General features: G+C 50.4%; 1 protein-coding gene across 1 annotated transcript; it reads right to left on the bottom strand.

The window, feature by feature from the left end:
- On the bottom strand, positions 1-23,567 carry pacsin1b (protein kinase C and casein kinase substrate in neurons 1b). The gene is made up of 10 exons (XM_062473535.1): positions 23,415-23,567; positions 8,349-8,496; positions 7,965-8,121; positions 7,443-7,678; positions 7,042-7,197; positions 5,753-5,928; positions 4,912-5,032; positions 4,302-4,426; positions 3,982-4,187; positions 1-517 (listed from the first exon to the last, which is right to left on the bottom strand). Exons 2-10 carry the CDS (start codon positions 8,406-8,408, stop codon positions 408-410), a joined length of 1,347 nt encoding a protein of 448 aa, XP_062329519.1. The 5' UTR covers positions 8,409-8,496; positions 23,415-23,567; the 3' UTR covers positions 1-407.
- Positions 23,568-23,774: the final 207 nt, after the last annotated feature.

The raw sequence follows: 23,774 nt of genomic DNA, 5'->3' as shown, positions 1-23,774 counted from the left end.
TCAAAACAAAAATAATATAATCAATATATACAACGCACATTGCATAGCTCATTCTTGCTATGCAGGCACTACAGATTATACCACATCAATATCATAGTGAGAACGCAAATGGCATTTCAGCTACACAAATAATCGAAATATAGAACACAACTACACAAATAAAATGGAGGTCTTCCCTCTTCAGCTGGGGTCACATGGGGTCACAGACACACAAGGCTGTGGTCCCTAGTCACCACGGGAACTGATACATCCCACCCTGTGTTGTGATGAGGTGATGAGTGAAGTGAAGATGGAGTCTGCTTGGCCTTGCAGCGGGGTAGCATTGCTCAAGTCTAGCAATGTGCAGTCGGATTGGTCGGTTCAGTCTGTCAGCCCACCAAAGGGGCAGTGTCCTCCGTGGCAACGGGCTAGATCGCCTCCACGTAATTGGCCGGGTACAGACCCAGCTGCCCGCTGTCCAGACGACCTTTACACCAGCCCTGCTCATCCTCCCCCTCCAGCATGGTCAGCTCCTCGCCTGGGAGAAAGGAACACCACAGACACATCAGGGTGACTAGCAGGTATATAGTGAACCACAGACACATCAGGATGACTAGCAGGTATATGGTGAACCACAGACACATCAGGGGGACTAGCAGGTATATGGTGAACCACAGACACATCAGGATGACTAGCAGGTATATGGTGAACCACAGACACATCAGGGTGACTAGCAGGTATATAGTGAACCACAGACACATCAGGATGACTAGCAGGTATATGGTGAACCACAGACACATCAGGGTGACTAGCAGGTATATGGTGAACCACAGACACATCAGGATGACTAGCAGGTATATGGTGAACCACAGACACATCAGGGTGACTAGCAGGTATATAGTGAACCACAGACACATCAGGATGACTAGCAGGTATATGGTGAACCACAGACACATCAGGGTGACTAGCAGGTATATGGTGAACCACAGACACATCAGGGTGACTAGCAGGTATATAGTGAACCACAGACACATCAGGATGACTAGCAGGTATATGGTGAACCACAGACACATCAGGGGGACTAGCAGGTATATGGTGAACCACAGACACATCAGGATGACTAGCAGGTATATGGTGAACCACAGACACATCAGGGTGACTAGCAGGTATATAGTGAACCACAGACACATCAGGATGACTAGCAGGTATATGGTGAACCACAGACACATCAGGGTGACTAGCAGGTATATGGTGAACCACAGACACATCAGGATGACTAGCAGGTATATGGTGAACCACAGACACATCAGGGTGACTAGCAGGTATATAGTGAACCACAGACACATCAGGATGACTAGCAGGTATATGGTGAACCACAGACACATCAGGGTGACTAGCAGGTATATGGTGAACCACAGACACATCAGGATGACTAGCAGGTATATGGTGAACCACAGACACATCAGGGTGACTAGCAGGTATATGGTGAACCACAGACACATCAGGATGACTAGCAGGTATATGGTGAACCACAGACACATCAGGGTGACTAGCAGGTATATGGCGAACCACAGACACATCAGGGTGACTAGCAGGTATATGGTGAACCACAGACACATCAGGGTGACTAGCAGGTATATGGTGAACCACAGACACATCAGGGCGACTAGCAGGTATATGGTGAACCACAGACACATCAGGGTGACTAGCAGGTATATGGTGAACCACAAACACATCAGGGTGACTAGCAGGTATATGGTGAACCACAAACACATCAGGGTGACTAGCAGGTATATGGTGAACCACAGACATCAGGGTGAATAGCAGGTATATGGTGAACCACAGACACATCTGGATGACTAGGCAAGGCAAGTTTATTTGTATAGCATATTTCAACAACAAGGCAATTCAAAGTGCTTCACATAAAACCATTAAAAGCATCAAAACATAATGCAAAAGAAAACAACATTTAAAACCAATTCAGAACATTCAATAAGACATTAAAAACAGTCAAAATCAAGAAATGAAATAAAAGTTGCAGTTTAAGAAATAAAATGCAGGAGTGAGATGCAGAAATTGATATCCTTGAATCTGGTTCAATTAAAGGCAACAGCAAACAGTAAAGTCTTCAACTGGATTTAAAGGAGCTGAGGGTCTCAGCAGACCTGCAGCTTTCAGGGACCTTGTTCCAGATATGTGGAGCAGAAAAACTGAACACTGCTTCTCCATGTTTAGTTCTGACTCTTGGAACACAAAGTAGACCAGTCCCAGATGACCTGAGGGGTCGGGAATGGTTCATAAGGTAGCAGCAGATCACAAATGTATTTAGGCCCTAAACCATTCAGTGCTTTATAAACCAGCAGCAGGATTTTAAATTCAATTCTTTGTTGGACAGGAAGCCAATGCAAAGACCTCAGAACTGGAGTGATGTGATCCACTTTCTTGGTCTTAGTGAGGACTCGAGCTGCAGCTTTCTGATTGACTTTTTACAGAGACTTGTGAACAGACCGTTACAGTAGTCGAGTCTACTGAAGATAAATGCATGGACAAGTTTCTCCAAATCCTGTTGAGATATAAGTCCTTTAACCCTTGATACATTCTTCAGGTGATAGTAGGCTGATTTTGTAATTGTCTTAATATTGCTGTTCAGGTTGAGCTCTGAATCCATAATTACACCTAGATTTCTGGCTTGGTTTGTGGTTTTTAACATCAGCGATTGAAGCTGAGTGCTGACTTTCAATCGTTCGTCTTTGGGACCAAAAACAAATACTTCTGTTTTATCTTTATTTAATTGAAGAAAATTCAGGCACATCCAGTTATTGATTTCTTCAATGCATTTACCTAGCCCTTGTATGGGATTATAGTCCCCAAGGGATAAAGTTATGTAGATTTGTGTGTTGTTTGCATAATTATGATAACACACTTTGTTGTTTTTCATAATCTGAGCGAGTGGAAGCATGTAGATGTTGAACAGAAGAGGCCCCAGTATTGAACCTTGAGGAACACCACATCACCTCATCCTGTCAGCTCTGATCTGTCATTAGCTACAGACACAAAGTATTGTCAGTCTTTCAAGTAGGATTCAAACCTGCTGCGCCAGAGAGTCCTACCCAGACCTTTAGTCTGTCTAGTAGTATGTCATGATCGACCGTGTCGAATGAAGCACTAAGATCCAGTAATACTAAAACTGAAGTTCTGCCACTGTCTGTGTTTAAGTGGATGTTGTTGAAGACCTTAACAAGAGCAGTTCCAGTACTGTGATGCTGATGAAAAGCGGACTGGAAGATATCAAACCAGGTATTTTCGGCCAAGAAGCAGGTATATGTTGAACCACAGGGTCAGGGGTCGGATGGCTAAGCGGTTAGGGAATCGGCTACCAATCAGAAGGTTGCCGGTTCGATTCCCGGTAGTAAAACATGACGTTGTGTCCCTGGGCAAGGCACTTCACCGTACTTGCCTCGGGACTATGACTAAATGTAAACCACAGACACATCAGGGTGACTAGCAGGTATATGGTGAACCACAGACACATCAGGGTGACTAGCAGGTATATGGTGAACCACAGACACATCAGGGTGACTAGCAGGTATATGGTGAACCACAGACACATCAGGATGACTAGCAGGTATATGATGAACCACAGACACATCAGGGTGACTAGCAGGTATATGGCGAACCACAGACACATCAGGGTGACTAGCAGGTATATGGTGAACAACAGACACATCTGGGTGACTAGCAGGTATATGGTGAACAACAGACACATCAGGGTGACTAGCAGGTATATGGTGAACTACTATTTTATCGATCTATAAAAATATCTTTGGTTAATCTCCTTTGTGATAGTCTTAGGCAAAAATCCTTAATTAAGAAAGGAAAAAAGAATTAAATTAAAACAGCCCACTAAAAGCGTTTATTTCTACTGAAACACTAATGCAGAAGATAAAAAGCTACTTATGTTGCTGGGTCAGGGGTCAGAGGTCAGGGGTCAGGGTTCCTCACCTGCTTTAAAGGTGAGCTCGTCCTGCTCCTGCCCGTCATAGTCGTACAGGGCTCGGACCCGGACCCCCGTCCCCGAGACGTCCTCAAAGGGGTTGGAGCCTCCGTTGGTGTCGCTGCCCGAGGAGGAGGGGGCGGGCTGGGGGGCGGTGTGGTCCTCATCAGACCACTCCGGGGTGTTGGCCTGGGTCTTCTCATAGCTGCTCACACTGGGGGGGGGGGTAGAAGGGCACACATTGTCAAAGTCAAGCTCATACAGAGCTACTTCAGATCCACGGTCACCCCTCCTCCCTCAGTCAGGAAGTGGTCAGAGAGCTGTGTACCTGCCCCGGTCGCTGGCGGGGGCGTGGTCTACGGCCGCTGTCATGTTGGTCAGCATGACGCCTTCGCTGGGCTTCTTTACCTTCTCTCTCTTACTGATCATGTGGGTCAGCTCTGGGTTATACTCCTGCAGGATATAGAGGGACCGTTATACATCCTGCTATACACACTGTTACACTGTTATACACACTGTTACACTGTTATATACACTGCTATACACACTGTTAAACTGTTATACACACTGCTATACACACTGCTATACACACTGTTATACACACTACTATACACACTGTTATACACACTGCTATAGACACTGTTACACTGTTATACACACTGTTATACATCCTGCTATACACACTTTCACTGTTATACACACTGTTATACACACTGTTACACTGTTATACACACTGTTATACATCCTGCTATACACACTTTCACTGTTATACACACTGCTATACACACTGTTTCACTGTTATACACACTGTTATACACACTGTTATACACACTGTTATACATCCTGCTATACACACTTTCACTGTTATACACACTGCTATACACACTGTTTCACTGTTATACACACTGTTATACACACTGCTATACACACTGTGGTACCTCAAACTGGGGCCAGTTCATATGCATGCCAGGTCCGTGAGTGTTGCTGAACCACTTTAGGTCCTCCTGAGCGCTGGCAGACACAATGGTGTGCTCCAGATCCCCGTACACAGAGGCATAGCTGCACACAGACAGACAGGCAGAGAGACAGACAGGCAGGGAGACAGACAGGCAGGGAGACAGACAGGCAGAGAGACAGACAGGCAGAGAGAGACAGGCAGTTAAAGCAGAAGTGGATGTGTGTGTCCCACCTCTGGTTCTTGTGAGGTTGAGGTGTGTGTGTGTACCTCTGGTTCTTGTGAGGTTGAGGTGTGTGTGTGTACCTCTGGTTCTCGGTGAGGTTGAGGTGTGTGTGTGTACCTCTGGTTCTCGGTGAGGTTGAGGTGTGTGTGTGTACCTCTGGTTCTCGGTGAGGTTGAGGTGTGTGTGTGTACCTCTGGTTCTCGGTGAGGTTGAGGTGTGTGTGTGTACCTCTGGTTCTCGGTGAGGTTGAGGTGTGTGTGTGTACCTCTGGTTCTCGGTGAGGTTGAGGTGTGTGTGTGTACCTCTGGTTCTCGGTGAGGTTGAGGTGTGTGTGTGTACCTCTGGTTCTCGGTGAGGTTGAGGTGTGTGTGTGTACCTCTGGTTCTCGGTGAGGTTGAGGTGTGTGTGTGTACCTCTGGTTCTCGGTGAGGTTGAGGTGTGTGTGTGTACCTCTGGTTCTCGGTGAGGTTGAGGTGTGTGTGTGTACCTCTGGTTCTCGGTGAGGTTGAGGTGTGTGTGTGTACCTCTGGTTCTCGGTGAGGTTGAGGTGTGTGTGTGTACCTCTGGTTCTCGGTGAGGTTGAGGTGTGTGTGTGTACCTCTGGTTCTCGGTGAGGTTGAGGTGACGTTTGACATCCAGTAACACCTCCCTCAGGAAGCTCAGTCTCTTCTCTTCAAACTGCTGACACGTGTCGAACACCTGCTCCATGTTCTCCATGTACTGAGGGGTGCATTTCCCCAGCTCCTCCACCACCTTCTCATACTTCTCCTTGGCCTGGCCACGGAAGCACAACCACGGGGTGGAGAGGTCAAAGGTCATTGTTCCATTTCATGTCCATTCAACAAACTTTTTTCATTTTTTTGACACAGAACTTATTTCAGGGTTTCTGCAGGTTTCAGTAAGTCAAATTTAAGACCTTTTTAAGACCATAAAGATCGAAATTTAAGACCTACACAAAATTTAAATCAAATAAAAGAAATTCTGAAAAAATAATTTTATTTAAATTAATTCAGTCATTGAAAAAGCGTTAATTTTACACATAGGTTAATCACATTAGTAACCTTCCACACCCAACAACGTGCCAAATCCCCAAAACTTTACCCCCAAAATAAAAATAGGGTAAAACAAACTTGCCCTCAAATAGATAAAGTGTGTGAGTGAGTGTGTGAGTGTGTGAGTGAGTGTGTGTGTGAGTGAGTGACTCCAGCGCCTTCACAGTTCACACCCAATTGAATATTTTTTTGGCAGTTTGCAGCGAGCCTCGTACCTGGAGCTGGGTGCCGCTTGTAACCAACAGCCTAGCCATGACTCGTTGAAAGTACACTTTCCCATTTTTCACACATAGCCAAACTTGAACAAACTGTGAGAAGACGCAGACGTATTTCGCGGGCAGGTATTGCATTTATCACAGGATTTGTAGTTTTATCACCGCATATGTACCAACACCAAGATCCCACAGAAAGAACTACAACACACCGAACCAACGTTCTGAGGGCAGCGTTCTGCTGGTTTTGTAGCAACGACTCTAGAGCTCCGCTCTGGAGGCTACGACTCAATTTCTTTTTGCTACTTTATATAAACGCTGCGGCCAGCGTTTCTGGAAATGAACGAGGGTAAAACTTTTTTTAGACTTGACTAGATTAAATTTAAGACCTCGGATGAAAATCTAGCCGTTTTTAAGACTTTTTAAGGAATTCAATTTTAAGTTCAGAATTTAAGACTTTTTAAGACCCCGCGGAAACCCTGTTATTTCTTAAACAGGAGGAGGAGGATGAGGGTGAGAAGAAGGAGGATGAGAGGGTGAGGAGGAGTAGGAGGGTGAGGAGTATGAGGGTGAGGAGTAGGAGGGTGAGGAGGAGTTGTACTCCTGCTCCTGAGTACGCTCACCTTCTGGGAGTCCTGTTTGCACTTGTCCACCTTCTCGTGCAGCTTCTTTTGCTGCTCTGCAGCCACAGCGGGCTCTGCCTTGCTGTTGGCCTCGCGGGTCAAAGCCAGCTTCTCCTCCTTACACGCCAGGTGGTACAACTTCCTGGCAGCATCCAGCTGGGAGGGGGGGGGGAGACATGAGGGGAGAGAAGACACACAATCAAATACTGAGAAAAGAGGCTTCTCCAGGAAGCTGATGTTTAGGAGGCATGCTGTGTGTGCCTCTACCTGACTGCTATGTTAACTCGAGAATGGTTCACTATGCTGTATATTAGTCTCTGACTCTCTCGTTAAATCTACCTCTCTTGCTTTCTCTCTCCATCTCTCTGCCCATCTCTCTCTCTCTCCATCCTCCTTCTCACCTCCTTCAGCTTCTTGGCCCAGGGTTTCTGGGCCTTCTTGAAGCCCTCCTCAGCCTCTTTGGTCTCCTTGAAGCTCCCCATCATCTGCTTGTGGTACGAGTCCTTCTGCCAGTTCCTGACCTTCTCAAAGTCCTCGTTGATCAGGTTGTTCTTCACCTCCTGGTGCAGCTCGCTTACCTTCTCCGCCTCCGTCATCACAGCCGTCCAGGCGCGCTCCACCGTCCCGTATTGGGGGCCTGGGAGAGCAGGGAGAGGGAGGACGGGGATGGAGAACCAGAGGGAGATAAGGAAAGAGAGGGGGAGGTAAAGAGTGAGAGAGAGGAAGAATCAGAGGGAGATGGGGAGGTAGAGAGGCAGAGGTAGAGAGTGAGAGAGAGGGAAAGTAACAGAAAATGACAGACAGAGGTAGGGAGTTGAAGCAAAATAGAAAAAGAGATCAAAGAAAAATCAGCCAAAGACAGAGAGAAACTTTGATATTCCAGTTTTTGTTGATGTGTCCACAGTTTCCTCTCCTCTCCTCACCTTTATCCACCAGCTGCCTCCATCTCTTGGACCAGTCGGTCAGCTGCTGGGCGTAGGCCTTCTCGATCTTGGCCCGCTCCTGAATGCAGTTCATCAGGTCGTTACAGAGGCGGTGGCCGTCATCGATACGTTTCACCGTACGCTTGTACTGGCCCACCTGGCAGGGAGATGGAGGGAGGGATACCAGAGGGAGACAAGGAGAGAGATGGGTCGAGGGAGGGAGACAGGGAAACAGGGAGAGAGATGGAAGGAGATGTAGGGATACCAGAGGGAGAGATAGAACCAGCAAGAGAGAAAGAGGGAGAGAGGAAGAGAACATTAATACAGAGGTACAACATTTTAAAGATAGAGAGATAGAGAAAAAAAACAGGCCGCTAGTCTCACCTCCCAGAAGCTGTCGGTGGTCTCCTCCAGACTGGAGCTCTCGTCGTAGGTTCCAGACATGCTGCTCGTCTGTCTGTCTGTCTGTCCCTCTACCTGTCTGTCTGTCCGGTGACCTGTCTGTCTGTGCCAGGGGGACGGTCCTCATGCACTGAGGAGACAAAAACGAGGGGGGACACACACAGAGGGGGCAGCATTAGAAACGTAAAGGTTGGTGTTAATGTTCGGTTAAGATTGAGGTTTAGATAGAGGTTTAGATTGAGGGTTAAGTAGAGGGTTAGGTAGAGGTTTAGATTAGGGTTAAGTAGAGGGTTAGGTAGAGGTTTAGATTTAGGGTTAAGTAGAGGGTTAGGTAGAGGTTTAGATTGAGGGTTAAGTAGAGGGTTAGGTAGAGGTTTAGATTGAGGGTTAAGTGGAGGGTTAAGTAGAGGTTTAGATTGAGGGTTAAGTAGAGGGTTAGGTAGAGGTTTAGATTGAGGGTTAAGTAGAGGGTTAGGTAGAGGTTTAGATTGAGGGTTAAGTAGAGGGTTAGGTAGAGGTTTAGATTGAGGGTTAAGTAGAGGGTTAGGTAGAGGTTTAGATTGAGGGTTAAGTAGAGGGTTAGGTAGAGGTTTAGATTGAGGGTTAAGTAGAGGGTTAGGTAGAGGGGAGAGGAGCAAGAGGGGAAGAATGTTATGAGACAAACCCTTCTGAAGAGGCAGCAGAGACCCAACATCCTGCTGTCCCGGAGACACAACCTCCTCTAGAGAGACCAACATCCTGCTGTCCCGGAGACACAACCTCCTCTAGAGAGACCAACATCCTGCTGTCCCGGAGACACAACCTCCTCTAGAGAGACCAACATCCTGCTACTGTCCCGGAGACACAACCTCCTCTTGAGAGACCAACATCCTGCTACTGTCCCAGAGAGATACAGACACTGAGGACTGTTGAACAGTATAGACTGAACTAAGAGAATCAAATAAAGTGCTTGTCTAAAATCCACACAAACATCTGTTGGTGCGAGCTGATCTCGTGCAGTGCTGAGTCATGCGAGGGGATGAAAGATAACTGTCCTGATCTGGTTCAGAGCTGTTACGCAAGTCTCTGTAGAGAGCAGCAACTCAGAGACACTCTCTTATTGGACCTCACACTGATGGGAAGACAAAGTTGGAAAAGTAATTAGGCCTTCAATCTTGGTCAGTAGGCCTTCCTCTCACACACATGCACACACACAGACACTCATGCACGCACACACGCACACCAAAAGAGAGACTCCAGTCAGTTTTCTTGATCCGTCTCCAGAGCAAGGTTTCCTGGCTGACCGTGGAGATGTGCTGGTCTGCAGCTTGGATAACTGCTCATCGATTTCCTGTGGTAGTCAGTGACTCACTGGCCTCAACCGCGCAGCTGGATGCTAATAGCAGAGTAATCACTCCTGTTCATCACTGCCTGCTCCTGTTTCCACATCATCATGACACACAGCTCAGGGTGGCATTCCGCGGAGATCAAGAGAGCCAGAGCAGTTACCATTTCCCATTTCTATTTCTCAGCAGTGTGTTGCTTTGGTCTTGCTCTCTCTGTGACAGGGAGCAGTGGGGGTGTGAGGGACAGAGCGAGTGTGAACAAGCCTTCTGATGCTGGTTCTGCAGACGAGTCCACAGTACAGCTCTCTCTATCGCTTTGTCTTTCCCTCTCTCTTCTCTTTCTCTCTCTCTTTGTCTTTCTTTCTCTCACAAGCTAGGCTAATTAGCATGTGTTTAGGCTAACACACCATTAAAGCCTCATTATTTCCCTGCTTTACTAACAAACTGCCCTAGAAACATCTTAGTCTGGTGGGAAAGATGTTCTCAAGGAATGGAGCCAATATCAGAGATGGACATGAGAGAAAGAGAGAGGGAGAGTGAAATGTGGGGGGGAGTAAGAGAAAGTGAGAGAGGGGGGATGAAAGAGGGAGAGAGAGAATTAGAGAGAGAGGTTTCTAGGAGTGGTGGTAGGGGGGAGGGGCGCTAACTGCTACATGAGTATTTGGGTCAAGCCCAATGACAGAAGCTCTACATCTGACAATAGAGGTTAGAGGGAGGGGAGAGAGACCACGTCCAATCACCCCACAGCCTGGCAGCGATGCAGGGGGTGGGGCTGGGGCTAGGAGTGGGGCTGGGTCTGGGCTAGGGGTGGGGCTGGGTCTGGGCTAGGGGTGGGGCTGGGTCTGGGTTAGGGGTGGGGCTGGGTCTGGGCTAGGGGTGGGGCTGGGTCTGGGGCTAGGAGTGGGGCTGGGTCTGGGTTAGGGGTGGGGCTGGGTCTGGGCTAGGGGTGGGGCTGGGTCTGGGGCTAGGAGTGGGGCTGGGTCTGGGTTAGGGGTGGGGCTGGGTCTGGGCTAGGGGTGGGGCTGGGTCTGGGGCTAGGAGTGGGGCTGGGTCTGGGCTAGGGGTGGGGCTGGGTCTGGGGCTAGGAGTGGGGCTGGGTCTGGGGCGTGGGTGGCTTGGAGGACGAGAGTGTGTAGGGCTCGCAGTGCTAGGCAAGTCCAAGATGCCTGCTTAGCGAACAGGGTGAGAGGAAGTGAGGGAACTGTTGTTGTGAGTGCTGTCTGTCCTCGTACTACTGCATGGGATAGGGTTAACCCCCTTCTGTCCTCGTACTACTGCATGGGATAGGGTTAACCCCCTTCTGTCCTCGTACTACTGCATGGGATAGGGTTAACCCCCTTCTGTCCTCGTACTACTGCATGGGATAGGGTTAACCCCCTTCTGTCCTCGTACTACTGCATGGGATAGGGTTAACCCCCTTCTGTCCTCGTACTACTGCATGGGATAGGGTTAACCCCCTTCTGTCCTCGTACTACTGCATGGGATAGGGTTAACCCCCTTCTGTCCTCGTACTACTGCATGGGATAGGGTTAACCCCCTTCACAAAAACAATGCTTCTGTAATAATCCTAAAAATATACCAAGTTGTATATACGCAAACAACTCTAATAGAAAAAGGAAAGAAAAAATTGATCAGTATTTAATAGTCCCAATAAAGACTCAAAGCAGGAACCATACACACACCAGGATCATCAACACAACTCTCTGAGCTGCTACGCTGTCAACAAGACCAGCGCAACATCACAGCCAGGATCCTCCTTCTCCAGCAGCCAGCCTCCCCAGCCTCTCCACAGCCTCCCCAGACTCTCCACACCCCCCCAGCCTCTCTACACACCCCCACAGCCCCCCAGCCTCTCCACAGCCTCCCCAGCCTCTCCACACACCCCCAACCTCTCCACACACCCCCACACACCCCCAGCCTCTCCACACACCCCCACAGCCCCCCAGCCTCCCCAGCCTCTCCACACACCCCCAGCCTCTCCACCCCCCCCAGCCTCTCCACACACCCCCACAGCCCCCCAGCCTCCCCAGCCTCTCCACACACCCCCAGCCTCTCCACCCTCCCCAGCCTCTCCACACACCCCCAGCCTCTCCACACACCCCCACAGCCCCCCAGCCTCTCCACACACCCCCAGCCTCTCCACCCCCCCCAGCCTCTCCACACACCCCCAGCCTCTCCACCCCCCCAGCCTCTCCACACACCCCCACAGCCCCCCAGCCTCCCCAGCCTCTCCACACACCCCCAGCCTCTCCACCCCCCCCAGCCTCTCCACACACCCCCAGCCTCTCCACCCCCCCCAGCCTCTCCACACACCCCCACACCCTTCCAGCCTCTCCACCCCCCCAGCCTCTCCACACACCCCCACACCCTTCCAGCCTCTCCACACCCCCCCCAGCCTCTCCACCCCCCCCAGCCCCTCCACCCCCCCAGCCTCTCCACACACCCCCACACACCCCCAGCCCCTCCACCCCCCAACCTCTCCACACACCCCCAGACTACCTCACACACTGCCAGACACCCCCAGACTACCTCACACACTGCCAGACACCCCCAGACTACCTCACACACTGCCACACACCCCCAGACTACCTCACACACTGCCAGACACCCCCAGACTACCTCACACACTGCCAGACACCCCCAGACTACCTCACACACTGCCACACACCCCCAGACTACCTCACACACTGCCAGACACCCCCAGACTACCTCACACACTGCCAGACACCCCCAGACTACCTCACACACTGCCAGACACCCTTGGGTACCCCCAGCCTGTCCTCTCTCACACACTCACACAGCATGAATTAGCCCCCAGACAAAGGGTGGGGTGTTCCCCGAGAATGAAAGAGAGGAAGAGGAAGAGAGAGACAGAGGGAGGGAGAGAGAGAGGGAGAGATAGAGCGAGATCTCTTTCGCCATAATAACAAAAGAAGATCTTACCCCTGTCTTGTTACCACGATGCTACCGCAGAGCACAGCACGGCACAGCAAAGCACTGGCTACAGACATGTGGGAATCTCCTCCCCCTCCCCTCCTCTCTTGTTCTCTCTCCCTCCCTCCTCCCTTCTTCCTCTCGTTTATTGTTGTTCAGCTGGTACAGACACTGTGTGTGTGTGTGCCTCAATGTATAAATCGGTGTGAATGTGTGTGTGTGGACGTGTGTGTGTGTGGACGTGTGTGTGTTTCTGAATAGCTGAGGGATAATCCTGGAGTGCTTTGCTTGAATGGCTCAGATTGTAGGAGAAAAGATAGAGAGGGGGGCTGGGGGGGTCTTTACCGACCATCACTGGGGCGAGGTACTGTGTGGTGATTGGTGGATCCGGAGTGATTGAAAGATGAATGGGAGACACAGGGAATTGTGGGAGGGGCAATGAAACGAGATGGCAGCTCTCTGACCTGTCCAGGAAAGGGTTAAAGACATAAATAGACATAGAGGAAGAAAGAGATAGAGAGAATGAGGGAGAGAAAGAGGTCCCAACAGCGAGAAAGAGAGAGAGGGGGGGTAAAGAGAGAGAGGGGGGGGTGCAGAGAGAGACTGAGAGGAAAGGAGAGATGGATAAAGATGAGAGGGGGTTGTTAACAGCCACTGGGGCTATATAATTATATATATATATAATTAGTCTGTACAGCAGCACTTCAGGATGGCAGAGGGGAGGATGAACTGCAGAGAGAAGAGGAGGGGGGGAGGAGAGGAGAGAAGGATGAGGGAAAAGGAGAGGAGGAGGGGAGGAGAGGAGATAAGGAGGAAGGAAAAGGAGAGGAGGAGGGGAGGAGAGGAGATAAGGAGGAGGGAAAAGGAGGAGAAAGAGAGCTTGTTGGAAGAAAGAGGGTATTGCTTCATGCTCCAGTGTGCAGAAGATGTAAAAGAGCTTCAGCTACACTTGGTTTATTAGCCGTCTGGGTCAGAGTCCAGTCAGCCAGCCCTGCCTGGTTACGGAGTGTTAGCCGCTGGTTAGGCAGTAACACACAGGCTGCTGGGACCAACCTGATCTGCTTTGAATATTCATGAGTTATGACCACTGCTGTGATAACACAACCATAAATGAGTGATTATAGCTTGCAGAACATTCCAGACCTTGAAGTACAATGACGTTATACGTAAGAACTAAAAATACAGCCATGACTCGTACAGCAATTAGAGGTGAGGGGAGGTACGGGGAGGGGAGAGGGGTGAGAAAAGACTACTCGGATAGATTTTGCCTGGCAGTTTTATCGCACTGAGAGGTGTTTTCAAAAGTCAAACACAGCGAGCCTTCCTGGCAGACTGTCCATCAGGCTGTGACCGCTCCGATCCTTCACTTGGTCACCAGAGAACATTTTATTTCTCCATCCACTTCCATCCATCCTCTTCTACCAAGCACTTATGGGTTGTGGGATCTCCATGGCGATTGGGGGGTAACTGAATTATGGTCTGCTCTGACCCTGATCTGTGGCCCTTTGGGAGACCAGAGTCAACACCAGAGAGTCGGTACTTGATACTGTGCGAACGATTGATCGACAGACAGACGGACAGATACAGGCTGCAAACCGAGGTGACTTTGCATTTTCAAACCTTATCTAAGAAATGTGAAGGAGACTGTCAGCTAACCAATCCAACAGGAAAAAAACTAATGGCAGAATATTCATTAAAACCGTCTAACAGAATGAAGGAATAAAGCTAGAGACATAAACACAACAAAGAGTACCCCCCTACAGGGCCGGCCCTGCCCCCCTACGGGGCCGGCCCTGCCCCCCTACGGGGCCGGCCCTGCCCCCCTACGGGGCCGGCCCTGCCCCCCTACGGGGCCGGCCCTGCCCCCCTACGGGGCCGGCCCTGCCCCCCTACAGGGCCGGCCCTGCCCCCCTGCCCTCTTGAACACAGGAAACACTTCCTGTGTTCAAGAGGGAGGTTGCTGGTGGCCAGGTAAGGTTGATGGTGAGCAGGTAAGGTTGATGGTGAGCAGGTAAGGTTGCTGGTGGCCAGGTAAGGTTGATGGTGAGCAGGTAAGGTTGATGGTGGCCAGGTAAGGTTGATGGTGAGCAGGTAAGGTTGATGGTGGCCAGGTAAGGTTGCTGGTGGCCAGGTAAGGTTGATGGTGGCCAGGTAAGGTTGATGGTGGCCAGGTAAGGTTGCTGGTGGCCAGGTAAGGTTGCTGGTGGCCAGGTAAGGTTGATGGTGGCCAGGTAAGGTTGCTGGTGGCCAGGTAAGGTTGATGGTGGCCAGGTAAGGTTGCTGGTGGCCAGGTAAGGTTGATGGTGAGCAGGTAAGGTTGCTGGTGGCCAGGTAAGGTTGCTGGTGGCCAGGTAAGGTTGATGGTGGCCAGGTAAGGTTGATGGTGGCCAGGTAAGGTTGATGGTGAGCAGGTAAGGTTGATGGTGGCCAGGTAAGGTTGCTGGTGGCCAGGTAAGGTTGATGGTGAGCAGGTAAGGTTGCTGGTGGCCAGGTAAGGTTGATGGTGGCCAGGTAAGGTTGCTGGTGGCCAGGTAAGGTTGCTGGTGGCCAGGTAAGGTTGCTGGTGGCCAGGTAAGGTTGATGGTGGCCAGGTAAGGTTGATGGTGGCCAGGTAAGGTTGATGGTGGCCAGGAAAGGTTGATGGTGAGCAGGTAAGGTTGCTGGTGGCCAGGTAAGGTTGATGGTGGCCAGGTAAGGTTGATGGTGAGCAGGTAAGGTTGATGGTGGCCAGGTAAGGTTGCTGGTGGCCAGGTAAGGTTGATGGTGGCCAGGTAAGGTTGATGGTGGCCAGGTAAGGTTGATGGTGAGCAGGTAAGGTTGATGGTGGCCAGGTAAGGTTGCTGGTGGCCAGGTAAGGTTGATGGTGGCCAGGTAGATCAGGAAGATCAGGAAGGTATTTGAACTAGGCTTACTTGTCACTGACGAGGTGAGACAATGTGATCGCAACTAAATGTAACCGAACACACACACCCCAGGCCCAGCCCCCTGCTATGGTACCTGTGCTGGACAGGGGAGGGTATCTTGGCACCGTGGCTCAGATGCAGCACCAGGATCTCCCAGAGGAGAGGACCAATGTGCTGCCCTCATCAAACCACACTATATATAGAGCCCAGAGACATCAATTATTCACAGGCTGGATGTAAACAGATAGGAAACAAACCCCGGTCACCTGGAGACTCCTGCATCACTGGGGGGCGAGGGGGAGCAGGAGGGGGAGCAGGAGGGGGAGGAGGAGGGGGAGACGGAGGAGGAGCAGGAGGGAGGAGGAGGGAGGAGGAGGGGGAGCAGGAGGAGGAGCAGGAGGAGGATGAGGGGGAGCAGGAGGGGGAGCAGGAGGGGGAGCAGAAGGGGGAGCAGGAGGGGGAGGAGCAGGAGGAGGGGGAGCAGGAGGGGGAGCAGGAGGGGGAGCAGGAGGGGGAGGAGCAGGAGGGGGAGCAGGAGGGGGAGGAGGAGGGGGAGCAGGAGGGGGAGGAGCAGGAGGAGGGGGAGCAGGATGGGGAGGAGGAGGGGGAGCAGGAGGGGGAGGAGCAGGAGGAGGGGGAGCAGGAGGGGGAGCAGGAGGGGGAGGGGGAGCAGGAGGGGGAGGAGGAGGGGGAGCAGGAGGGGGAGGAGCAGGAGGGGGAGCAGGAGGGGGAGGAGGAGGGGGAGCAGGAGGGGGAGGAGCAGGAGGAGGGGTAGCAGGAGGGGGAGGAGGAGGGGGAGCAGGAGGAGGGGGAGCAGGAGGGGGAGGAACAGGAGGGGGAGCAGGAGGGGGAGCAGGAGGGGGAGGAGGAGGGGGAGCAGGAGGGGGAGGAGGAGCAGGAGGGGGAGCAGGAGGGGGAGCAGGAGGGGGAGGAGGAGCAGGAGGGGGAGGAGCAGGAGGAGGGGGAGCAGGAGGGGGAGCAGGAGGGGGAGCAGGAGGGGGAGGAGGAGCAGGAGGGGGAGGAGCAGGAGGAGGGGGAGCAGGAGGGGGAGACGGAGGAGGAGGAGCAGGAGGAGGATGAGGGGGAGCAGGAGGGGGAGGAGGAGGGGGAGCAGGAGGGGGAGCAGGAGGGGGAGGAGGAGGGGGAGACGGAGGAGGAGCAGGAGGGAGGAGGAGGGAGGAGGAGGGGGAGCAGGAGGAGGAGCAGGAGGAGGATGAGGGGGAGCAGGAGGGGGAGCAGGAGGGGGAGGAGGAGGGGGAGCAGGAGGGGGAGGAGCAGGAGGGGGAGCAGGAGGGGGAGCAGGAGGGGGAGGAGGAGGGGGAGCAGGAGGGGGAGGAGATGGGGAGGTGGAGGAACAGCTTCTGTATGTGGCTATTCTGGATTATTGGATTATTTACTACACTAAAGTCACTAGGCAACAAGGTAGCTAGTGAACTACAACACACTAAGGTAACCAGGTAGCTAATGAAAGACAACACACCATGTGTAACACACAGACACTGAATCCTCCCCTGCAAACCTCAGCACTCAATAAACCTGGAACAACGTCCACCACCTTATCTTAACTCCTCACAGTATACTTTAATACTTTAATACACAGAACCTTGACATCAAGCACAGTTAGCCTTAGAATGTGTCCAGAGGACACGTTCCACCACACCCTCGTAAAACATCCACAGCGATATTACGCTGCGTTCAAACAATGACAGGATAGGCCTGTCCATCCCTGAGGAGCAATGTAGCTTATTACCTCACTGTCAGGATGCTGCTGGGGCCAGGGGTGAGGCTGGAGAGAGGGCTGGGGCTAGAGGTGAGGCTGGGGCTAGAAGTGAGGCTGGAGAGAGGGCTGGGGCTAGGGGTGAGGCTGGGGCTAGGGGTGAGGCTGGGGCTAGGAGTGAGGCTGGGGCTAGGAGTGAGACTGGGTCTAGGAGTGAGGCTCGAGCTAAGGGTGAGGCTAGGGCTGGAGAGAGGGCTGAGGCAGGGGCCAGGTATGAGGCTGGGGCTGAGGCCAGGGATGAGGCTTGAGCTAGGGATGAGGCTAGGGCTGGAGAGAGGGCTGAGGCTGGAGCCAGGTATGAGGCTGGAGCTAGGGGTGAGGCTGGGGCTGGAGAGAGGGCTGAGGCTGGGGCCAGGTATGAGGCTGGAGCTAGGGGTGAGGCTGGGGCTGGAGAGAGGGCTGAGGCTGGGGCCAGGTATGAGGCTGGGGCTAGGGGTGAGGCTGGGGATGGAGAGAGGGCTGAGGCTGGGGCCAGGTATGAGGCTGGAGCTAGGGGTGAGGCTGGGGCTGGAGAGAGGGCTGAGGCTGGGGCCAGGTATGAGGCTGGGGCTAGGGGTGAGGCTGGGACTGGAGAGAGGGCTGAGGCTGGGGCCAGGTATGAGGCTGGAGCTAGGGGTGAGGCTGGGGCTGGAGAGAGGGCTGAGGCTGGGGCCAGGTATGAGGCTGGAGCTAGGGGTGAGGCTGGGGCTGGAGAGAGGGCTGAGGCTGGGGATATTGCTGGGAATAGGGTTAGGGCAGGAGATGAGGCTGGAGATCTGCACACAATCTACGTCCAACATGTCAGTCACTCTATAAATGAGCATGAGGTGAACAGAGAGAAACAGGACATGGACATGAGGAGCTGAAAGGCAACTGTAGAGGAACATATTTCTATAATGCAGCACAGTTACTTTAGCTGTCTGTTTAAAAAATATACATTAACAATATTCAGTCAGACACATGTACACACACACACACACACACACACACAGGTCTAATCATTATACACTACTCAGAAAAGAGCACTTTAGCAAAGAGCTTTTCAGGTCCTTTTATGAATATCCATTTCAGTCAAGAGAAGCAGGCCAAGAATTCTAATGTACCGGTACTTCTTGTAAATAACACTGTTCCTAAACAGAAAAACACATTTGAATTTGAGCATTTTCTTTAGTGACCTTACCGTTTAAACTAAGATCTTGAGTGTAAACAATTAGTTTAAAATCCAACAAACAACCAATGTCTCATAACTAAAGTCCTATAACACGGAATTACAGAATCCCATCCTCAGGGATGAACTAGTCTGAAGACAGGCTAGCAGTAAGCTTCAGGTGCATATTTACCTGTTCAGAGTGTGAGGACGGGGTACAGGCCGAGGTGAGGCTGGTATCAGGTGTGTGTGGTCTGTGTGTGTGGGTCCTGTTGTATTGTGAGAGACACCACTACAACATGCCAGGACACTGGGAACGGACACACCTTGCTTACTAAACCACCCATGTCGTCACACACACAGAACACACACACACACACACACATGCCATTAGCTGTAAGGCTGGACTTTGACACGTCCTCTAGAAGACTCACCAGACCATCAATAATTAGCCAGCAAGAGAGTGGAGGGCTGAGCCTCACACAGTCTTGGGACAGCTGACAAAACAACGAGCGTTACCACGGATACGTGAATGAGGGAGGAAGTGACGGAAAGGAGAGAGAGGAAAGGGATGGAGAGCGGTGTGTGTCACATTGAAGGCGTCACGGCAGTTTCTTGCAGTGTCGTTACATGACAATGTTGGCATGTCTGAGGCCTGGGTCTGGTCTGAGGCCTGGGTCTGAGGCCTGGGTCTGAGGCCTGGGTCTGAGGCCTGGGTCTGAGGCCTGGGTCTGGTCTGAGGTCTGGTCTGAGGCTTGGGTCTGAGGCCTGGGTCTGGTCTGAGGCCTGGGTCTGGTCTGAGGCCTGGGTCTGGTCTAAGGCCTGGGTCTGGTCTGAGGCCTGGGTCTGGTCTAAGGCCTGGGTCTGGTCTGAGGCCTGGGTCTGGTCTAAGGCCACCCTGGGCGGGGATAATTCCTCAGCCTCCAGGGTTACAGATCAGTAGTCTTGAGCTGGCGTGAGGGTGGCTCCTTCCCTCCGCCTCCGCGTCCCCCAGGTTGTGTTTAAGAACCTGTCACGGCCCGCCCGGGGGGACGTTCTTTACCACGTTCTGATGAAAGAGGAACGACGCCGCCTCACAGCAGAGGATTCTGGGAGAACGCCAGGCAGACAGAGTCAGACTGTGAAGCCAAGTAGGCGTTCTATGACTCACTCTCTCACACACACACACACACACACACACACACACACACACACACACACACACACACACACACACACACACACACACACACACACACACACACACAGGCATGCACAGACACTGCATATGCTCACAGCTATGAGCAAACACTCACAGATGCTGATGGAGGTTCTATGAATGAAGTATCTGTCTGTTTACATACAGTAGATTCACTCAGAGGACAGTCTGTGAGGCACACACAGGTAAACAACAGTGCTGACAAGGCAATCAGCTGGAGAGTCACCGACCAAGACCAAGACCTTTCCAGGATTGCTTTTAAAATGAAAACCTGCAGTGTTGTAAGAGGATAGTTTTGAATTAATTCATATTTTAGAACTCCTGAGCTAGATGGGCACGCTAACTCCTCTCTTTACGGTCTTCTTCCTGAGAGAGAAACTGGCCTGAGAATGAGAGAGGAGCAGCAGGAAAGATATGGCCTGCTGGTGCTTCTATAGTTGTACGTGGAAGAACAGGGTTTCAGCTGGTCTAGGACTCCAGCATATCAAAGACAAATCAAACAAGTTAGAGGAGGTCACGTCCTCTGTGCCAGACGAGAGCAGAATCCAGTTTTAGAGGTTTTCTTCTCTGATTTGGTTTTAACCTCTACAGGGACCAGACTGATCTCTGATATGCTGATGTCTGTCTGCGTGCGTGTCTCCTTGTCTTGGGAGAAGATAGCAGCAGCAGAGATAACTAGGAAAGATCAATGCAGACTTCCCTCTCATCCATCTGAAGGTATGGACTGACATCTGACTGACTATCTAGGAAAGGGTTATGATAAGTTGATACTCTATATGGATTACAAATATCCACCAGGCGATTGGCTACTTCCAGACATCTATCTATGAGAGGATTGGCTGTTGGTAGTCAGCTATCTGCCAGAGGATTGGCTACTTCCAGGCAACTATCTATGAGAGGATTGGCTACTTCTAGACAGTGTCCCTGATCATCTTCTGGCTAATGAGTTAGATGACATGAGCAATAAAGTAGATGTATTAGTAGGAAAAGGATAGCCTGGTCCTTTAAGGACAGCCAGCCAGTCACAACCCTGTGGTCCTCACAGGAGATCCTATCACAATCTCGAATTACTTAACAGCTCACCCCGCCCCCCCAGAAGAAACAATCAGCACAGGGCTCGATCCAGGAAGCATTAAGAGGATCAATCCCACTTCCATCCAGTACTGTAAATACAGGCACAGGCATCAAAAGATTACCACATCACAGCCCCAATGACAAAAGACTGATACCCTGTGAATGAAAAAAAATATGAAAGGAAGTCTGATGGCTGGGTGGTTAGGGAATCAGGCTATTATTGTGTCCTTGGGCAAGGCATTTCAATCTACTTGCCTCGGGGGGAATGTCCCTGTACTTACTGTAAGTCGCTCTGGATAAGAGCGTCTGCTAAATAACTAAATGTAAATACATGTTTGAGGCGGAACACTTTTCAGATCTGACAGGTATAACTGTTTTCATGTCTGAAAGAACAGTTTAGGGTTTTGAAGAATCATTTGAACAAAGCTCACAAGGGTTCTGGAACCAGGAGGGGTTATTTATGTTTCAAATGAATCAATATCACCCTTTTCCCTTCAGCAGACATCCACTGTCAAATCTGAGGATTATGCAGACTAATAATAAAAATTCAGTTACAGCATTTCAAGTTACTCTGATAATTATACTGTCATGTGTTTTCATTAAATCATTATGCCTAATATAATTACATTGTTCAGAATTCTAAAGAGTATTCCACACATCATGCAAAGGATTACTGAGTAAAGGGTTCAAATGTACTCAATAACATTTCCTTTTGTCATCTTGCGTCTGAAAGGGAATGGTGAGAGTCCTCGTATGTACTGAAGCAGACTTGTAAGAACACATGAGAACGGCAAGCAGACAATGCCCCGCTCTCCTGGGAATACGCTGACAGATTTATATGCTTTTGGGGACAGAAAGCAACTTTGGATCAGGGCTAATTAATTACATTATAGCGAAGCCTCGTCTGTTGTGTTTGAGTAGAGGTCTACAAATCAGATGTTGTCTTCCTATTCATCACATGAAGTAATCAAATTAGACACTAACCCAGACACTCAGATGTTTACACTTAATCACAAACACACACACACAGAACTGCAGACATAGGCACACACACACACACACACAGAACTGCAGACATAGGCACATACACACGTGCATCACACACACACTCTCTAGATATACTCTAAGGATCTGTGTCGGTTATCTGGTCTGCCATGCCAGTAAAACATCCTTCTCATTCAGCAGAAAATAAATGCCGGCTAGCAGCCATTACAGAACCTCCCGGAAGTCATTACGCATGACAGATAACGTGGGCTAACATTCAACAGAAGGAAAAAAATGTGTTGCATCCATTTGGAACTATCCCAGGCTTTGATAACAGTAAATATTATAGATATTTTTGAATTTATCTCCAAAACAACAGATGGTTCTCACCCACCGTAGATGCAGACCTAAACAAAGTTGAGATGAGAGAGAACAGGAATGTCTGAGTCCTGATGCTGCCATAGATCCATGGGGTGCACGGCCAGCTGACCCGTGGTGTGGCTGTCTCTGCCAGGACCCTTATTAATGCATGTCTGTGTTTACTGCAATGCAGAGCTTCTAGTGAACAACCTGGACACTGTCACTAGCTCTGTTGTTCCCCTGTCTCTCCATCACACCAGCAGCGTCAAGGCAAACTCATACATCACAGGGGGATTGTCTCAAAGACCAGATGTACTCTGGTCTAACCCTAACCCAAACAGCACAAAAATAAAACAAGCATACATTTTTATACAAACAGGAACAAATAAAAACCATGACATAATTAATGTGCTTCTCTTTTACTCAGCCGAGCTGTGATCTCATGGCCGTACTGTTGGTAAGTTTCAGATGGTCTTAAGCTAATGCTGAGTGGTAGCGGTACGTGGGGTCATGTCTAGGACAGGGGGGCTGCTGCGCGAGAGATGTTTATTTGGGAGGTTCGGGGTTCAGTGTTCAGCACCCTGGACAGTTCTCTGATAAACTCACATCAGCAGGTGTCCGCGAGTCAGAATTCAGTTGAAGGTGAGTAACAGCTAGACTCGAGCAATAAATCAATACGGTTTATGGAAGCTGATGTACTGTCCAGAACCGGATATGCACTAGCTGTAAGGAGTTCCCATTGACTTACATGTGACTCCGAATCGTTTTTATGAAACGTGAAAACGTATTTGACACTAAGACCAACTAGGCATATGTCAATTACCACGACTAGCCTATTGCACAATACGGGTAGATGCGTTGACGACCGCTGTTGGCAACGTAACATTCAAATGCCGTAGGTTTACAAGAATGCGGTTGTGCAGGAAAACTCAAATATATATATCTTAGGCCCATAGACTGTTACAAAGTTACTCAAAGCCCGAGTCTGCTACAAGATTTTGATGTAACTGAAGGAGTTTTGGGGCAATGTTTCAGGTGTGCCTAAGATAACGTTGCACATCTCTAATTTAGTCACAGACACCTGATCGCAGATAACTGGATGACTGGGATAAAATAGTTGCTTGTATGAGAGCAACAACGGTTACTGAACGTGCTCGATTCAAGTCCAATATGACCTTAACACTATTATAAACGCACCTCCTGGGATTAACTTGAAGTTGTATGACTAAATAAAACAGTCTTACACTGCTATGGGAACAATAGAATGCGTGAATGTAATCCGTATGGAATCCCCTTCATATAAGACTCTTAACCAATAACCCCTTACAATGTGTTGCAGTTATTAGCCACGCATGCAAGTAACTCACCTTCGAACAATTGCGCTCCGACTATGATGAAGAGTTTCTGGGTTATTTTCTTCCGTTGTCTTCCCGGATAACACAACCCAGCTAGAGCCCTTCGCCTAGTCAACAGACCTGACAGCTATGCTAACGTTTGTGGTGACTGGTGATGATCACATAAAAGGGGGCGATTGGGCGCCAGAAGGGGGGATGGTCCAAAAGACTGGCGCTCTTGTAAAACAAGCCGGTTGAATCCGAGAACTATAGTTATTCTGCACAAAACGCAGTGATCCCAAGAGAACTACTCACGCAAAATGTGCATGTGTATTTTGTAAATTATAAGAGAAAATGTTAGCAATTTTATTTTAATTCGATTGTGAATTTCGT

Source organism: Osmerus eperlanus, chromosome 1 (genome assembly GCF_963692335.1).
Source record: "Osmerus eperlanus chromosome 1, fOsmEpe2.1, whole genome shotgun sequence".
Classification (NCBI taxonomy): Eukaryota; Metazoa; Chordata; class Actinopteri; order Osmeriformes; family Osmeridae; genus Osmerus; species Osmerus eperlanus.
Note: the sequence above shows the minus strand (reverse complement) of the source record. Positions and strands in the feature narration are given on the sequence as shown.

Bases quoted from the DNA above. Each gene is read 5' to 3' on its own strand.
- pacsin1b (XM_062473535.1), bottom strand. From the start codon at position 8,408: ATGTCTGGAACCTACGACGAGAGCTCCAGTCTGGAGGAGACCACCGAC. The intron at 7,198-7,442 runs GTGAGAAGGAGG...CCCCCCTCCCAG, and splicing joins GGGCCAAGAAGCTGAAGGAG to CTGGATGCTGCCAGGAAGTT. The intron at 518-3,981 runs GTGAGGAACCCT...CCTTTCTCCCAG, and splicing joins CGAGCTCACCTTTAAAGCAG to GCGAGGAGCTGACCATGCTG.